Source organism: Pseudophryne corroboree, chromosome 1 (genome assembly GCF_028390025.1).
Source record: "Pseudophryne corroboree isolate aPseCor3 chromosome 1, aPseCor3.hap2, whole genome shotgun sequence".
Lineage (NCBI taxonomy): Eukaryota > Metazoa > Chordata > Amphibia > Anura > Myobatrachidae > Pseudophryne > Pseudophryne corroboree.
In genome coordinates, this window is record NC_086444.1 from 234,348,315 (window position 1) to 234,366,898 (window position 18,584).

The 18,584-nt window shown below is 47.8% G+C and overlaps 1 protein-coding gene across 2 annotated transcripts in view; it reads right to left on the minus strand.

Moving 5' to 3' along the window:
* MCC (MCC regulator of WNT signaling pathway) overlaps nucleotides 1-18,584 on the minus strand; it is a 652,269-nt gene that overhangs the window by 551,774 nt on the left and 81,911 nt on the right. For both annotated transcript variants that reach the window (XM_063964137.1, XM_063964138.1), the window contains exons 2-3: nucleotides 12,557-12,795; nucleotides 292-500 (exon numbers count right to left, since the gene is read on the minus strand). In XM_063964137.1, the coding sequence (XP_063820207.1) occupies nucleotides 292-500; nucleotides 12,557-12,795 (448 nt within the window). The remainder of the gene's footprint in view (nucleotides 1-291; nucleotides 501-12,556; nucleotides 12,796-18,584) is intronic.

Sequence of the window (18,584 nt, forward strand, 5' to 3'; positions counted from 1 at the left end):
GGAAATTGCATAGTCAAAATCGAACATAGCAGGGATCTCACCATGTGTACACACCCTTCGTGATATCCAGGCTTCAGCACAGGTGACTTACCGTAATTAGTACCTCAGTTATTTTGATTTAACCATCTGTGCTGCAGCCTGGATATCACTAAAACCTGCACTGTTGGTGTGCCTTGAGGACCGTGGTTGGGAATGCCTGCCCTAGACTGTTCTGATAGAATTCACAAATCAGTAAGTAGACTTTACTTGTGCAATATTCTGTATGATGGAAGAGACAGGTGTGTAACTTACAGTGTTGGCGAGCTCCAGGTAGCTTCCTCCCACATTGTTAGTAAGACAGGAGCTTTGAGAAAGAAGTCTTTGTAGAGCTGCTTGAGTGGTAGCTTTACCCCCAAACGCCAAAAATTTCTGCATAACTGAATGGTTTTGTGGGTCCGGACTTTGTAGGTCTCGTGCTCCAGAATCATATTCCCAACTCTCCCTAGCTCCAGATAAAGCACCTGTAGATTCAGACAACAAAAATAATGGGCACTTACATTTCAGTGATCTCATCTACGCACCTGAATGAAGTATACGTTGCATCCGTTCCACCTTATTAGCTGCTCTATGGCGTTCTCCTTCAGCAATCTATGCTGAGAATTAGTTTTACTCCAGCAGAACTCAATACATTAATGAAATGAGTATGTAGAAAAAGAGACCCAATTACACAGCTACGTTAAGAGAATGCGATTGGCCATTTTAAGTCCATATATAAAAATAAGAATTTACTTACCGATAATTCTATTTCTCATAGTCCGTAGTGGATGCTGGGGACTCCGAAAGGACCATGGGGAATAGCGGCTCCGCAGGAGACTGGGCACAAAAGTAAAAGCTTTAGGACTAGCTGGTGTGCACTGGCTCCTCCCCCTATGACCCTCCTCCAAGCCTCAGTTAGGATACTGTGCCCGGACGAGCGTACACAATAAGGAAGGATTTTTAATCCCGGGTAAGACTCATACCAGCCACACCAATCACACCGTACAACCTGTGATCTGAACCCAGTTAACAGCATGATAACAGAGGAGCCTCTGAAAAGATGGCTCACAACAATAATAACCCGATTTTTGTAACTATGTACAAGTATTGCAGACAATCCGCACTTGGGATGGGCGCCCAGCATCCACTACGGACTATGAGAAATAGAATTATCGGTAAGTAAATTCTTATTTTCTCTAACGTCCTAAGTGGATGCTGGGGACTCCGAAAGGACCATGGGGATTATACCAAAGCTCCCAAACGGGCGGGAGAGTGCGGATGACTCTGCAGCACCAATTGAGAGAACTCCAGGTCCTCCTCAGCCAGGGTATCAATTTTGTAGAATTTTACAAACGTATTTGCTCCTGACCAAGTAGCTGCTCTGCAAAGTTGTAAAGCCGAGACCCCTCGGGCAGCCGCCCAAGATGAGCCCATCTTCCTTGTGAAGTGGGCATTTACAGATTTTTGGCTGTGGCAGGCCTGCCACAGAATGTGCAAGCTGAATTGTACTACAAATCCAACGAGCAATAGTCTGCTTAGAAGCAGGAGCACCCAGCTTGTTGGGTGCATACAGGATAAACAGCGAGTCAGATTTTCTGACTCCAGCCGTCCTGGAAACATATATTTTCAGGGCCCTGACAACGTCTAGCAACTTGGAGTCCTCCAAGTCCCTAGTAGCCGCAGGCACCACAATAGGTTGGTTCAGGTGAAACGCTGAAACCACCTTAGGGAGAAACTGAGGACGAGTCCTCAATTCCGCCCTGTCCGAATGGAAAATCAGATAAGGGCTTTTACAGGATAAAGCCGCCAATTCTGACACGCGCCTGGCCCAGGCCAGGGCCAACAGCATGACCACTTTCCATGTGAGATATTTTAACTCCACAGATTTAAGTGCTTCACACCAATGTGACTTTTTTGGAACCCAAAAACTACATTGAGATCCCAAGGTGCCACTGGAGGCACAAAAGGAGGCTGTATATGCAGTACCCCTTTTACAACGTCTGAACTTCAGGGACTGAAGCTAGTTCTTTTTGGAAGAAAATTGACAGGGCCGAAATTTGAACCTTAATGGACCCCAATTTCAGGCCATAGACACTCCTGTTTGCAGGAAATGTAGGAATCGACCCAGTTGAATTTCCTCCGTCGGGCCTTACTGGCCTCGCACCACGCAACATATTTTCGCCAAATGCGGTGATAATGTTTTGCGGTTACATCCTTTCTGGCTTTGATCAGGATAGGGATGATCTCATCCGGAATGCCTTTTTTCCTTCAGGATCCGGCGTTCAACCGCCATGCCGTCAAACGCAGTCGCGGTAAGTCTTGGAACAGACAGGGTCCTTGCTGAAGCAGGTCCCTTCTTAGAGGTAGAGGCCACGGATCCTCCGTGAGCATCTTTTGAAGTTCCGGTTACCAAGTCCTTCTTGGCCAATCCGGAGCCACGAATATAGTGCTTACTCCTCTCCATCTTATCAATCTCAGTACCTTGGGTATGAGAGGCAGATGAGGGAACACATACACTGACTGGTACACCCACGGTGTTACCAGAGCGTCTACAGCTATTGCCTGAGGGTCCCTTGACCTGGCGCAATACCGGTCGAGTTTTTCCCAACGGTTTATAATCATGTGGAAGACTTCTGGGTGAAGTCCCCACTCTCCCGGGTGGAGGTCGTGTCTGCTGAGGAAGTCTGCTTCCCAGTTGTCCACTCCCGGAATTGCTGACAGTGCTATCACATGATTTTCCGCCCAGCGAAGAATCCTTGCAGCTTCTGCCATTGCCCTCCTGCTTCTTGTGCCACCCTGTCTGTTTACGTGGGTGACTGCCGTGATGTTGTCCGACTGGATCAACACCGGCTGACCTTGAAGCAGAGATCTTGCTAAGCTTAGAGCATTGTAAATGGCCCTTAGCTTCAGGATATTTATGTGAAGTGATGTCTCCAGGCTTGACCATAAGCCCTGGAAAATCCTTCCCTGTGTGACTGCTCCCCAGCCTCGCAGGCTGGCATCCGTGGTCACCAGGACCCAGTCCTGAATGCCGAATCTGCGGCCCTCTAGAAGATGAGCACTCTGCAACCACCACAGGAGGGACACCCTTGTTCTTGGTGACAGGGTTATCCGCTGATGCATCTGAAGATGCGACCCGGACCATTTGTCCAGCAGGTCCCACTGGAAAGTTCTTGCGTGGAATCTGCCGAATGGGATTGCTTCGTAGGAAGCCACCATTTTTTACAGAACCCTTGTGCATTGATGCACCGAGACTTGGCTCGGTTTTAGGAGGTTCCTGACTAGCTCGGATCACTCCCTGGCTTTCTCCTCCGGAAAAAACACCTTTTTCTGGACTGTGTCCAGGATCATCCCTAGGAACAGAAGACGAGTCGTCGGAACCAGCTGCGATTTTGGAAAATTGAGAATCCAATCGTGCTGCCGCAACACTACCTGAGATAGTGCTACACCGACCTCCAACTGTTCCCTGGATCTTACCCTTATCAGGGAATCGTCCAAGTAAGGGATAACTAAAATTCCCTTCCTTCGAAGGAATATCATCATTTCGGCCATTACCTTGGTAAAGACCCGGGGTGCCGTGGACCATCCATACGGCAGCGTCTGAACTGATAGTGACAGTTCTGTACCATAAACCTGAGGTACCCTTGGTGAGAAGGGTAAATTTTGACATGAAGGTAAGCATCCTTGATGTCCCGAGACATCATGTAGTCCCCTTCTTCCAGGTTCGCAATCACTTTTCTGAGTGACTCAATCTTGAATTTGAACCTCTGTATGTAAGTGTTCAAAGATTTTAGATTTAGAATCGGTCTCACCGAGCCGTCCGGCTTCGGTACCACAACAGTGTGGAATAATACCCCGTTCCCTGTTGCAGGAGGGGTACCTTGATTATCACCTGCTGGGAATACAGCTTGTGAATGGCTTCCAAAACTGTCTCCCTGTCAGAAGGAGACCTCGGTAAAGCCGACTTTAGGAAACGGCGAGGGGGAGACGTCTCGAATTCCAATTTGTACCCCTGAGATACCTGAAGGATCCAGGGGTCTCCTTGCGAGTGAGCCCACTGCGCGCTGAAATTCATTGAGACGGGCCCCCACCGTGCCTGATTCTGCTTGTAAAGCCCCAGCGTCATACTGAGGGCTTGGCAGAGGCGGGAGAGGGTTTCTGTTCCTGGGAACTGGCTGATTTCTGCAGCCTTTTTCCTCTCCCTCTGTCACGGGGCAGAAAATAAGAATTTACTTACCGATAATTCTATTTCTCGGAGTCCGTAGTGGATGCTGGGGTTCCTGAAAGGACCATGGGGAATAGCGGCTCCGCAGGAGACAGGGCACAAAAAGTAAAGCTTTAGGATCAGGTGGTGTGCACTGGCTCCTCCCCCTATGACCCTCCTCCAAGCCTCAGTTAGAATACTGTGCCCGGACGAGCGTACACAATAAGGAAGGATTTATGAATCCCGGGTAAGACTCATACCAGCCACACCAATCACACTGTACAACCTGTGATCTGAACCCAGTTAACAGTATGATAACAGCGGAGCCTCTGAAAAGATGGCTCACAACAAATAATAACCCGATTTTTGTAACTATGTACAAGTAATGCAGATAATCCGCACTTGGGATGGGCGCCCAGCATCCACTACGGACTCCGAGAAATAGAATTATCGGTAAGTAAATTCTTATTTTCTCTATCGTCCTAGTGGATGCTGGGGTTCCTGAAAGGACCATGGGGATTATACCAAAGCTCCCAAACGGGCGGGAGAGTGCGGATGACTCTGCAGCACCGAATGAGAGAACTCCAGGTCCTCCTTAGCCAGGGTATCAAATTTGTAGGATTTTACAAACGTGTTTGCCCCTGACTAAATAGCCGCTCGGCAAAGTTGTAAAGCCGAGACCCCTCGGGCAGCCGCCCAAGATGAGCCCACCTTCCTTGTGGAATGGGCATTTACATATTTTGGCTGTGGCAGGCCTGCCACAGAATGTGCAAGCTGAATTGTATTACACATCCAACTAGCAAAAGTCTGCTTAGAAGCAAGAGCACACAGTTTGTTGGGTGCATACAGGATAACAGCAAGTCAGTTTTCCTGACTCCAGCCGTCCTGGAACCTATATTTTCAGGGCCCTGACCACATCTAGCAACTTGGAGTCCTCCAAGTCCCTAGTAGGCGCAAGACACCACAATAAGCTGGTTCAGGTGAAACACTGACACCACCTTAGGGAGAGAACTGGGGACGAGTCCGCAGCTCTGCCCTGTCCGAATGGACAAACAGATATGGGCTTTTTTGAGAAAAAAACCACCAATTTGACACTCGCCTGGTCCAGGCCAGGTCCAAGAGCATGTTCACTTTTCATGTGAGATGCTTCAAATCCACAGATTTGACTGGTTTTAAACCAATGTGTTTTGAGGAATCCCAGAACTACGTTGAGATCCCACAGTGCCACTGGAGGCACAAAAGGGGGTTGTATATGCAATACTCCCTTGACAAACTTCTGGACTTCAGGAACTGAAGCCAATTCTTTCTGGAAGAAAAATCGACAGGGCCGAAATTTGAACCTTAATGGACCCCAATTTGAGGCCCATAGACACTCCTGTTTGCAGGAAATGCAGGAATCGACCGAGTTGAAATTTCTTCGTGGGGCCTTCCTGGCCTCACACCACGCAACATATTTTCGCCACATGTGGTGATAATGTTGTGCGGTCACCTCCTTTCTGGCTTTGACCAGGGTAGGAATGACCTCTTCCTGAATGCCTTTTCCCTTAGGATCCGGCGTTCCACCGCCATGCCGTCAAACGCAGCTGCGGTAAGTCTTGGAACAGACATGGTACTTGCTGAAACAAGTCCCTTCTTAGCGGCAGAGGCCATAAGTCCTCTGTGAGCATCTCTTGAAGTTCCGGGTACCAAGTCCTTCTTGGCCAATCCGGAGCCATGAGTATAGTTCTTACTCCTCTACGTCTTATAATTCTCAGTACCTTAGGTATGAAAAGCAGAGGATGGAACACATACACCGACTGGTACACCCACGGTGTTACCAGAACGTCCACAGCTATTGCCTGAGGGTCTCTTAACCTGGCGCAATACCTGTCCCGTTTTTTGTTCAGACGGGACGCCATCATGTCCACCTTTGGTAATTCCCAACGGTTTACAATCATGTGGAAAACTTCCCCATGAAGTTCCCACTCTGCCGGGTGGAGGTCGTGCCTACTGAGGAAGTCTGCTTCCCAGTTTCCATTCCCGGAATGAAACACTGCTGACAGTGCTATCACATGATTTTCCGCCCAGCGAAAAGTCCTTGCAGTTTTTGCCACTGCCCTCCTGCTTCTTGTGCCGCCCTGTCTATTTACGTGGGCGACTGCCGTGATGTTTTATCCCACTGGATCAATACCGGCTGACCTTGAAGCAGAGGTCTTGCTAAGCTTAGAGCATTATAAATTTACCCTTAGCTATATTTATGTGGAGAAAAGTCTCCAGACTTGATCACACTCCCTGGAAATTTTTTCCTTGTGTGACTGCTCCCCAGCCTCTCGGGCTGGCCTCCGTGGTCACCAACATCCAAAACTGAATGCCGAATCTGCGGCCCTCTAGAAGATGAGCACTCTGTAACCACCACAGGAGAGACACCCTTGTCCTTGGATATAGGGTTATCCGCTGATGCATCTGAAGATGCGATCCGGACCATTTGTCCAGCAGATCCCACTGAAAAGTTCTTGCATGAAATCTGCCGACTGGAATTGCTTCGAAGGAAGTCACCATTTTTTTTACCATGGCCCTTGTGCAATGATGCACTGATTTTAGGAGGTTCCTGACTAGCTCGGATAACTCCCTGGCTTTCTCTTCCGGGAGAAACACCTTTTTCTGGACTGTGTCCAGAATCATCCCTAAGCACAGGAGACTTGTTGTCGGGATCAGCTGCGATTTTGGAATATTTAAAATCCACCCCTGCTGTTGTAACAGTATCCGAGATAGTGCTACTCCGACCTCCAACTGTTCCCTGGACTTTGCCCTTATCAGGAGATCGTCCAAGTAAGGGATAATTAAGACGCCTTTTCTTCGAAGAAGAACCATCATTTCGGCCATTACCTTGGTAAAGACCCGGGGTGCCGTGGACAATCCAAACGGCAGCGTCTGAAACTGATAGTGACAGTTCTGTACCACGAACCTGAGGTACCCTTAGTGATAAGGGCAAATTTGGGACATGGAGGTAAGCATCCCTGATGTCTCGGGACACCATATAGTCCCCTTCTTCCCGGTTCGTTATCACTGCTCTGAGTGACTCCATCTTGATTTGAACCTTTGTAAGTGTTCAAATTTTTTTAGATTTAGAATAGGTCTCACCTAGCCTTCTGGCTTCAGTACCACAATATAGTGTGGAATAATACCCCTTTTCTTGTTGTAGGAGGGGTAATTTAATTATCACCTGCTGGAAATACAGCTCGTGAATTGTTTCCCATACTGCCTCCTTGTCGGAGGGAGACCTTGGTAAAGCAGACTTCAGGAGCCTGCGCAGGGGAAACGTCTCGACATTCCAATCTGTACCCCTGGGATACTACTTGTAGGATCCAGGGGTCCTGTACGGTCTCAGCGTCATGCTGAGAGCTTGTCAGAAGCGGTGGAACGCTTCTGTTCCTGGGAATGGGCTGCCTGCTGCAGTCTTCTTCCCTTTCCTCTATCCCTGGGCAGATATGACTCTTATAGGGACGAAAGGACTGAAGCTGAAAAGACGGTGTCTTTTTCTGCAGAGATGTGACTTAGGGTAAATACGGTGGATTTTCCAGCAGTTGCCGTGGCCACCAGGTCCGATGGACCGACCCCAAATAACTCCTCTTCCTTTATACGGCAATACACCTTTGTGCCGTTTGGAATCTGCATCACCTGACCACTGTCGTGTCCATAAACATCTTCTGGCAGATATGGACATCGCACTTACTCTTGATGCCAGAGTGCAAATATCCCTCTGTGCATCTCGCATATATAGAAATGCATCCTTTAAATGCTCTATAGTCAATAAAATACTGTCCCTGTCAAGGGTATCAATATTTTTAGTCAGGGAATCCGACCAAGCCACCCCAGCTCTGCACATCCAGGCTGAGGCGATCGCTGGTCGCAGTATAACACCAGTATGTGTGTATATACTTTTTATGATATTTTCCAGCCTCCTGTCAGCTGGCTCCTTGAGGACGGCCCTATCTATAGACGGTACCGCCACTTGTTCTGATAAGCGTGTGAGCGCCTTATCCACCCTAAGGGGTGTTTCCCAACGCGCCCTAACTTCTGGCGGGAAAGGGTATACCGCCCATATTTTCTATCGGGGGGAACCCACGCATCATCACACACTTCATTTAATTTATCTGATTCAGGAAAAACTACGGTAGTTTTTTCACATCCCACATAATACCCTCTTTTGTGGTACTTGTAGTATCAGAAATATGTAACACCTCCTTCATTGCCCTTAACGTGTGGCCCTAATAAGGAATACGTTTGTTTATTCACCGTCGACACTGGATTCAGTGTCCCTGTCTGTGTCTGTGTCGACCGACTAAAGTAAACGGGCGTTTTAAAACCCCTGACGGTGTTTTTGAGACGTCTGGACCGGTACTAATTGTTTGTCGGCCGTCTCATGTCGTCAACCGACCTTGCCGCGTGTTGACATTATCACGTAATTCCCTAAATAAGCCATCCATTCCGGTGTCGACTCCCTAGAGAGTGACATCACCATTACAGGCAATTGCTCCGCCTCCTCACCAACATCGTCCTCATACATGTCGACACACACGTACCGACACACAGCACACACACAGGGAATGCTCTGATAGAGGACAGGACCTACTAGCCCTTTGGAGAGACAGAGGGAGAGTTTGCCAGCACACACCAAAAACGCTATAATTATATAGGGACAACCTTATATAAGTGTTTTCCCTTATAGCATCTTTTTTATATATTTTTAACGCCAAATTAGTGCCCCCCCTCTCTGTTTTAACCCTGTTTCTGTAGTGCAGTGCAGGGGAGAGCCTGGGAGCCTTCCCTCCAGCCTTTCTGTGAGGGAAAATGGCGCTGTGTGCGGAGGAGATAGGCCCCGCCCCTTTTTCGGCGGCCTCGTCTCCCGCTCTTAACGGATTCTGGCAGGGGTTAAATATCTCCATATAGCCCCCGGAGGCTATATGTGAGGTATTTTTAGCCAAAAATAGGTTTTCATTGCCTCCCAGGGCGCCCCCCTCCCAGCGCCCTGCACCCTCAGTGACTGCCGTGTGAAGTGTGCTGAGAGGAAATGGCGCACAGCTGCAGTGCTGTGCGCTACCTTAAGAAGACTGAGGAGTCTTCATGCCGCCGATTCTGGACCTTCTTCTTGTTTCAGCATCTGCAAGGGGGCCGGCGGCGAGGCTCCGGTGACCATCCAGGCTGTACCTGTGATCGTCCCTCTGGAGCTAATGTCCAGTAGCCAAAGAAGCCAATCCATCCTGCACGCAGGTGAGTTCACTTCTTCTCCCCTAAGTCCCTCGTTGCAGTGATCCTGTTGCCAGCAGGACTCACTGTAAAATAAAAAACCTAAGCTAAACTTTTCTAAGCAGCTCTTTAGGAGAGCCACCTAGATTGCACCCTTCTCGGCCGGGCACAAAAATCTAACTGAGGCTTGGAGGAGGGTCATAGGGGGAGGAGCCAGTGCACACCACCTGATCCTAAAGCTTTACTTTTTGTGCCCTGTCTCCTGCGGAGCCGCTATTCCCCATGGTCCTTTCAGGAACCCCAGCATCCACTAGGACGATAGAGAAATGAGGAACCTTTTGCCCGCTTGTCCACGAAAAGACTGCGCCTGATAATACAGCGTCTTCTCATGTTGAGAGGCGACCTGGGGTACAAACGTGGATTTCCCAGCTGTTGCCCTGGCCACCAGGTCTGAAAGACCGACCCCAAATAACTCCTCCCCTTAATAAGGCAATACTTCCAAATGCCGTTTGAAATACGCATCACCTGACCACTGTCGTGTCCATAACCCTCTACTGGTAGAAATGGACAACGCACTTAGACTTGATGCCAGTCGGCACATATTCCGCTGTGCATCACGCATATATAGAAATGCATCTTTTAAATGCTCTATAGGCAAAAATATACTGTCCCTATCTAGGGTATCAATATTTTCAGTCAGGGAATCCGACCACGCCAACACAGCACTGCACATCCAGGCTGAGGCGATTGCTGGTCGCAGTATAACACCAGTATGTGTGTAAATACATTTTAGGATACCCTCCTGCTTTCTATCAGCAGGATCCTTAAGGGCGGCCATCTCAGGAGAGGGTAGAGCCCTTACAAGCGTGTGAGCGCTTTATCCACCCTAGGGGGTGTTTCCCAACGCACCCTAACCTCTGGCGGGAAAGGATATAATGCCAATAACATTTTAGAAATTATCAGTTGTTATCGGGGGAAACCCACGCATCATCACACACCTCATTTAATTTCTCAGATTCAGGAAAACTACAGGTAGTTTTTCCTCACCGAACATAATACCCCTTTTTGGTGGTACTCATATTATCAGAAATGTGTAAAACATTTTTCATTGCCTCAATCATGTAACGTGTGGCCCTACTGGAAGTCACATTTGTCTCTTCACCGTCGACACTGGAGTCAGTATCCGTGTCGGCGTCTATATCTGCCATCTGAGGTAACGGGCGCTTTAGAGCCCCTGACGGCCTATGAGACGTCTGGACAGGCACAAGCTGAGTAGCCGGCTGTCTCATGTCAACCACTGTCTTTTATACAGAGCTGACACTGTCACGTAATTCCTTCCAACAGTTCATCCACTCAGGTGTCGACCCCCTAGGGGGTGACATCACTATTACAGGCAATCTGCTCCGTCTCCACATCATTTTTCTCCTCATACATGTCGACACAAACGTACCGACATACAGCACACACACAGGGAATGCTCTGATAGAGGACAGGACCCCACTAGCCCTTTGGGGAGACAGAGGGAGAGTTTGCCAGCACACACCAGAGCGCTATATATATACAGGGATAACCTTATATAAGTGTTTTTCCCCTTATAGCTGCTGTATCTTTAATACTGCGCGTAATCAGTGCCCCCCCTCTCTTTTTTAACCCTTTCTGTAGTGTAGTGACTGCAGGGGAGAGCCAGGGAGCTTCCCTCCAACGGAGCTGTGAGGGAAAATGGCGCCAGTGTGCTGAGGAGATAGAAAAACGGGAGATAAGGCCGCCGAGCCTATGTATTCTGGCAGGGGTTAAATGCATCCATATAGCCCAGGAGCTATATGTGATGTATTTTTTTGCCATCTAAGGTATTTTTATTGCGTCTCAGGGCGCCCCCCCCAGCGCCCTGCACCCTCAGTGACCAGAGTGTGAAGTGTGCTGAGAGCAATGGCGCACAGCTGCGGTGCTGTGCGCTACCTTATTGAAGACAGGACGTCTTCTGCCGCCGATTTTCCGGACCTTTTTTAAACTTTTACTCTAAGCAGCTCAGGAGAGCCACCTAGATTGCACCCTTCTCGTTCGGGCACAAAAATCTAACTGAGGCTTGGAGGAGGGTCATAGGGGGAGGAGCCAGTGCACACCAGCTAGTCCTAAAGCTTTTACTTTTGTGCCCAGTCTCCTGCGGAGCCGGTATTCCCCATGGTCCTTTCTGAGTCCCCAGCATCCACTTAGGACGTTAGAGAAAGTTAGAATAAGCCCAAAAATAATAATCCATGTATTCTATTTCTGCCTAGCATACCTTAAAGCTTTAAAACCACCTGCAACACACGCTGCTCCTCACCTCTGTGGTGCCACCGGCGGCCACACAACGGAGCTCGGTTCGGGAAATAGACACACTTATGTACACTACATCCCCCTCCATATTCTGCCCCTATATACACACTGTAACCCCATCGTCTTCCATATTCTGTACCCCCCACCATATACTGCCCCTATATACACACACTGCACCAACCTGCCCTTCCATAGAGTGCCCCCTATATACAGGGCACCCCCTCCGCCATATACTGCTTCCACCATATGCCGCTTACTCTGCACCCCCTCCTCCATATACTATGCTGCAACCAACCACAGATTACTTGCCATACCGGCTCTCGGCATCAAGTATTTGTAGCAGTAGTAACCAGGAAATGGATGCAGGAACCCCTAGACGATCCTGCAGCGCTCAAAGCAGAGACATCGGGACAGGTGTGGCCACTTACTGGTGTGGGGAGAAAGTGAATCAGTCCGGCAGTAAGGGGTGAGACCCTGTGTGGGGTGAGCAGTGCAGTGACTGGAAGGAGGAGGGGTTTGTGTTGGGGTTGCAGATGAGCTTGAGCAGCCAGAACTGGTGTATATAGTGCACAATCATTATAGTCTGCCCATTACAGATATACAGCATATACATCTATATAAAGCTACACACATACACACCTGACAGAGACCCAGCTCCCAGCAGCAGAACTTCCAGAAACCAGGCAGCTCCTGTGTGAGTAGCGACCATGCCCCCTATAATCCAGCCCTGGTGTCCATCATTTTAATGGACTTTTAAATAATTATACAACACAACTGTTTAGGAGACAGAGAACCCACCTAAGCTGTGATCACTACCAGTCGGCCAGGAGGATATTCTGTCACGCAGTTTCTTGTTCTTACACGAATCATCGGACAAATCTATTTCCTCCTTTCTGATTTCGCGCACAAGCTGCATACGACACTTAGTAAAATCTTGAAACGAGATCTTCCCATTCTCATCAGCTCCAAGCTGATGCATGATTTCAGCCACGGACTCCTCCATGTTCAGCTGGCGGCATACCATTAATAAATCATTCCTGGAAAACAGATTAAATGGGTGCATCACCAACTGTGCCCAAAGGACTCTTGATCGTCTTAGTGCATGCCTTCCCACAAGAGTGCACACAGACGGTTTATTTCCAGAGGTCCTGCAAATCTGTCAGTCTCTCAGGGAAATAAGGCAGTGAGTGAGGCTAAATACATTTACAGATCACTTTTGGAACACATGGGGGTTATGCAGTACGGATTGCAAATGCTACTATGTGACTGCCGGCATCCCGGACGCGGGGATATAGTATGTATTACCCAGTGCAGTGCAGGGGACCCCCGGCTCAACTTATGGGTCAGTACTGAAGTGCCATTATGCCACCACTGGACGGTAATACCAACACTAAAGTTGAAGGAACATCCTCAACGTTTATCATCTGCAGCTCCACAAACTAATATTTCCTCCATATATAAACTGTTTACCTATGAAAAGGTTTTTCACTGATGATCTATACCTTTCAAATTAACTAGCGCCCTCCGGTATTTTTCTATGCATGTATTGTTATTGGTCCCACTAACAGGGGCCCATTCAAGTGCTGCTGGTCTATTAGCGCAGGATAGATAGATAGATCTATATATGTCTCCCTATATATATATATATATATATATATATATATATATATATATATATATATATATATATATATATTTATTTATATATATATATATATATATATATATATATATCTCCATATCTCTCTCTCTAGTGTGTGTGTGTGTGTGTGTGTGTGTGTGTGTGTGTGTGTGTGTGTGTGTGTGTATATATATATATATATATATATATATATATATATACATAGATAAATATCACGGTATATACAGTACTTTACATATCCTAGAATCTCCATCATCACCAAGAGATAACATCCCATTCATCGTAACAATAAAAGCGGCTGCTTAGTACATAATCTGCATTATTTATATCCCTTGGAGCAGAAGCTCCTGTACTACTGTAAATTGTACTATCAAAGGTACCAGAAATCATCCATTTCACTCTCACGGAGGTTGGGAAAAGAATCAGTTAGCAAAGGGTAATGTGTCCCATTTGTCCCTCAGTGGAGCAGTTATATAAATGCTTCACTAGTCTCAACAAAATTATGCAAAAATTGATATTTGCACCCAATGAACAACAGAGGGGACTGGAAAGTTATTCACACTACATGCTGCAAATTCAGCCTACTGTATAAATGCTCTTTATATTTAAATTATTATGTAACTCCACAGGGACTGCTTATATAGGTGTGGATACATTACTACAATTAGTAAAGGTTTTGTAAAAAAAAAAAAAAAGTGTAACAGAATTAGAATCAGCTGAGCAGTCAGTTCATACGTAGCCAAATATACTCCCGCCCATTCAGCTGTTATACACCTTGTTCTGTAGACAGTCTTGAGAATCGGGATATATTAAAAGCTGCAAAATTTAATGCAGGTATAAACCTTATATAACCTCAACCGATACATCTCTGCTCAATTTTCCCCCCGAGATGATGTGCCACCATCGACAGTCAGTTGTGGAATTTCTTAATTTAAAAAATCCCCGAACATGTTTAATATTTCCGATTCCCTGACTCGGTCTTTGGGTATTGGAACATTGCCACAATGTATCGAGTATGTATGTAGGCCTTAATTTAAAAAATAGATCTGGCGATAGTGGATATCCACATGACCATACTGCAGGGGTGGGGAACCTTTTTTCTACCGTGGGCCATTTGGATATTTATAAAATCCTTCGGGGGCCATACAAAAATTCTCAACTTAAAAAAATGACCCTGCCCCCCAGCAGGTCTGCCCCTTAGAGGTACTGTGTGTGCGCGCCGGAGGCGCACACGCTCCAAAAAAATGGGTGTGGCCAGTTAAAATGGGACGTGATACACATATGCCCCCAATAGTGCGGTGCCAGATCCACAATTGCCCCCACAGTGCCAGGTATACAAATGCCCCTCACAGTGCCAGGTATACAAATGCCCCTCACAGTGCCAGGTATACAGATGCCCCCACAGTGCCAGGTATACAAATGCCCCTCACAGTGCCAGGTATACAGATGCCCCCACAGTGCCAGGTATACAGATGTCCCCACAGTGCCAGGTATACAGATGCCCCCACAGTGCCAGGTATACAGATGCCCCCACAGTGCCAGGTATACAAATGCCCCTCACAGTGCCAGTTATACAGATGCCCCCACAGCGCCAGGTATACAAATGCCCCCCACAGTGCCAGGTATACAAATGCCCCTCACAGTGCCAGGTATACAAATGCCCCTCACAATGCCAGGTATACAAATGCCCCTCACAGTGCCAGGTATACAAATGCCCCCACAGTGCCAGGTATACAGATGCCCCCACAGTGCCAGGTATACAAATGCCCCCCACAGTGCCAGGTATACAGATGCCCCCACAGTGCCAGGTATACAGATGCCCTCCCCCCTCCGTGCTGCTTACCGTGGGACACGGAGGAGAGCGCGGCTATCGGGTGGGAGCGGCGGCGTGTAGTACTTCAAACCAGCCGCCGGTTCGAGAGCCAATCAGAGCTCGCGGACCGGCAGCCGCGGCTCCTGATTGGCTGCCGGTCCGCGAGCTCTGATTGGCTCACGGACCGGCGGCTGGTTTGCAGTACTACACGCCGCCGCTCCCACTCGACAGCCGCGCTCTCCTCCCTGTTCTGACAGCTGAGACACGCTGCCGCCGGACTGAGCGGCAGCGTGTCTTACTGACACAAGCTGGTGGGCCGGACCAAACGGCTTCGCGGGCCGTATACGGCCCGCGGGCCGGAGGTTCCCCACCCCTGCCATACTGGATGACATTTAAAATCAGTGTAACTCTGTGGAAATAGAGAATAAACCCAAAAATAATAACCTGGGATTCATATTATTTGACTGGGACAGTAATATGTATGCTGCTACAACATTTTCAAACATCTGCAAATGAATAAATAGATTGTTAATCAGTTTAAATATTTTTATATTAATACTCAATCTGACTATCCATGATTGTGTTAACAATAAAGTATAATAATTAGGGAGGCCAATCCCGGGCCGTTTTTTCAATCCTGGGATTCGGGATTGAAAAACGGTCAATCCCGGGATTGCAGTAGGGATCAGAGAAAGTTGTAGGGAGCAGCGCTGGAGGGAGGGTGTAGGTAGCGGTGCGGGAGGTAGGGAGTGTGTAGGTAGCGGTGCGGAAGGTAGGGAGGGTGTAGGTAGCGGTGCGGGAGGTAGGGAGGGTGTAGGTAGCGGTGTGGGACTCAGGAGGAAGGGTGTAGGTCGTGGCAGGGAGGGTTGGTAGTGGTGCGGGAGGGAGGAAGGCTGTAGGGAGCACCACTGACTGCACGGAGGGAGAGAGGGTGGTGTAAGTAATATTACTTACTATTAGACGGCGGCAACCATTAACACACTGAACGCGACGGCATTTCAAATGAAGCGCCGGCCGCCAGCCAACCAGAGCTGGCGGACCGGCAGCCAATCAGGGAAGCGGCCGCAGCAGTCGCTCCTGATTGGCTGCCGCTGCAGCTTCCCTGATTGGCTGCCGGTCCGCCAGCTCTGATTGGCTGGCGGCCGGCGCTACATTTGAAGTGCCGCCGCGTTCAACTTGTTCATGGCTGCCGCCCGCCTAATATTAGTAAGTACTATTACTTACACACCCACCCTCCCGCCGCCGCGCAGTATAATCCCGTGAATCCCAGGATTGGATGCTCCAATCCCGGGATTCAAATCCCGGCATTTTTGGGCCCAAATCCCGGGATCCCGCCGATCCCGATCCCGGGATTGGCCTCCCTAATAATAATATAGCGGAAATATTATAACCATTAGCAAACTGCTAAATTCCTTATGTTATTCCCAATCTGTACTTTCTTCAAGTATGTATCGGGAAATGTTCTATAATATTTACCACAACGGGTATCTCTCCCCTCACCGCAGGTTCGTGATGGGTTTGTCGGACACCGATGATTGCCCTAAATGTGGTATGTCTAATGTCACTTTTATCCACTGCATGAGGGATTATCCCTTGATACGGCGCTTTTGGACTTCAGTTAACCGTTTTGCTTCTACATATCTAGTAAGCTACCTCCCGCTCTCGGCAGAATGGGCTATATTGGGGATATTGCCTACGGCACTACCGATGCCAGGTGAAAGTAGAAAACTATTATTGGTTATTTCAGCAATTGCACTAAAATGCATATTACAGATGTGAGCAAATACACAATCTCAGTCCCTTTCTTTATTTAGGAATAAACTATATTTTGCTTTTCGTATGGATTGGCTTGAAACTACTTTCCATATGGCTTGAAACTACTTTCCATAGGGAGTCTCAAACGTCTTCCTTTTTTCAATTATGGGAGGGCTTTATAGATTCACTGACCCCTGACTCTAGCGCCAAATACATGCTTGTTTTAGGCATACCTCATGGTATGAAACACGTATGTTCTTGGACGATCCTCCGATAGCTTTAGCACATTCACACTAAATCCGTTTTTTTTTCCCCAGAGGGTGACTCCGGGACTGGAGGGGAGGGGGAGGGGGGCGGGGGTTTGGGGTGACCGCCGACCATGCCTAGATGGGGGCTTTGTGGCTCTGAATTGAACCTTCATGCTTACATAGCCATGTTTTCCTGTGACTGTTAACAATTGGTTTGGACTACATGCTTCACTTACTGTGCCCATGCATTTCTTGTTTTTGATATTTGGACTGTCTTACGATACGTTCTATTATGCTCTGGTAAATAAAGAGAATTAAAAAAAATATATATAGCGGAAATAATCACATTTGTCCACCATGAATCCTTTTTCTTTACCTTTCTCTAACAAATAAGTGAGACGGTAAAGCTGGGTACACACTATACTATAGTCTTTCACAAAAATACAATTCATGTCCAATTGATGAGATACTGTAAAAAGTATTCATCAACCCACCAAGGGCAAAAGCATGATGTTAGTATCCTTTAATTTATATGGCGGCTACAAGGGTTCCGCAGAGCCTTACAAAGTACATAATGGCGGCATACATTTGTGGAGCTTGTAAGAGAGGGGAGTTGGACGTAGTATGTTTGGAGGGGAAGCAGTCAGTTCCCTGGCTGTCGGGATCCGAGCAGTCAGGATACCGATGCCGGAATCCTGACAGCCAAGGGATTCCCGGAGGTCGGAATTCCGACCGCTGCCAGCAATCCCCACTCGTGGGCTGATCTGCGGCTCCCCAGGGTGAATAAATTAGTGTGGGGCCCGAAGCGTGGCGAGCGAGGGGACACGCTACACTCGCCGTCGGGATTCCGGCGTCGGTCTTCCGGCATCGGTCTTCTGACTGTCGGGATCCCATACTGAATCCATTTGGAGAGTAAAATGAGCTGGGTAGCACCATAGAGGATAGATTGGAGTAGAGAGAGGCATGTGTCAGGGAGGCCAGATAGGAGAAGATTATTGTAGTCCAGTCTGGAGAGGACCTGTGAGTGGATGAGGGTCTTAGCAGCATCCTGGGTGAGAAAGGGTCTGATTCTGGAAATACAGGTGAAACTCAGAAAATTAGAATATCGTGCAAAAGTTAATTTATTTCAGTAATTCAACTTAAAATGTGAAACTAATATATTATATATTCATTACATGCAAAGTGAGATAGTTCAAGCCTTTGTTATAATTTTGATGATTGTGTCTTACAGTTTAAAATAATCCCAAATCCAAAATCTCAGAAAATTAGAATTCTACATAAAATCAATAAAAAAGGATTTTAAATACAGGAATGTCAGCCCTCTGAAAAGTATAATCATGCATATGTACTCAGTACTTGGTTTGGGCC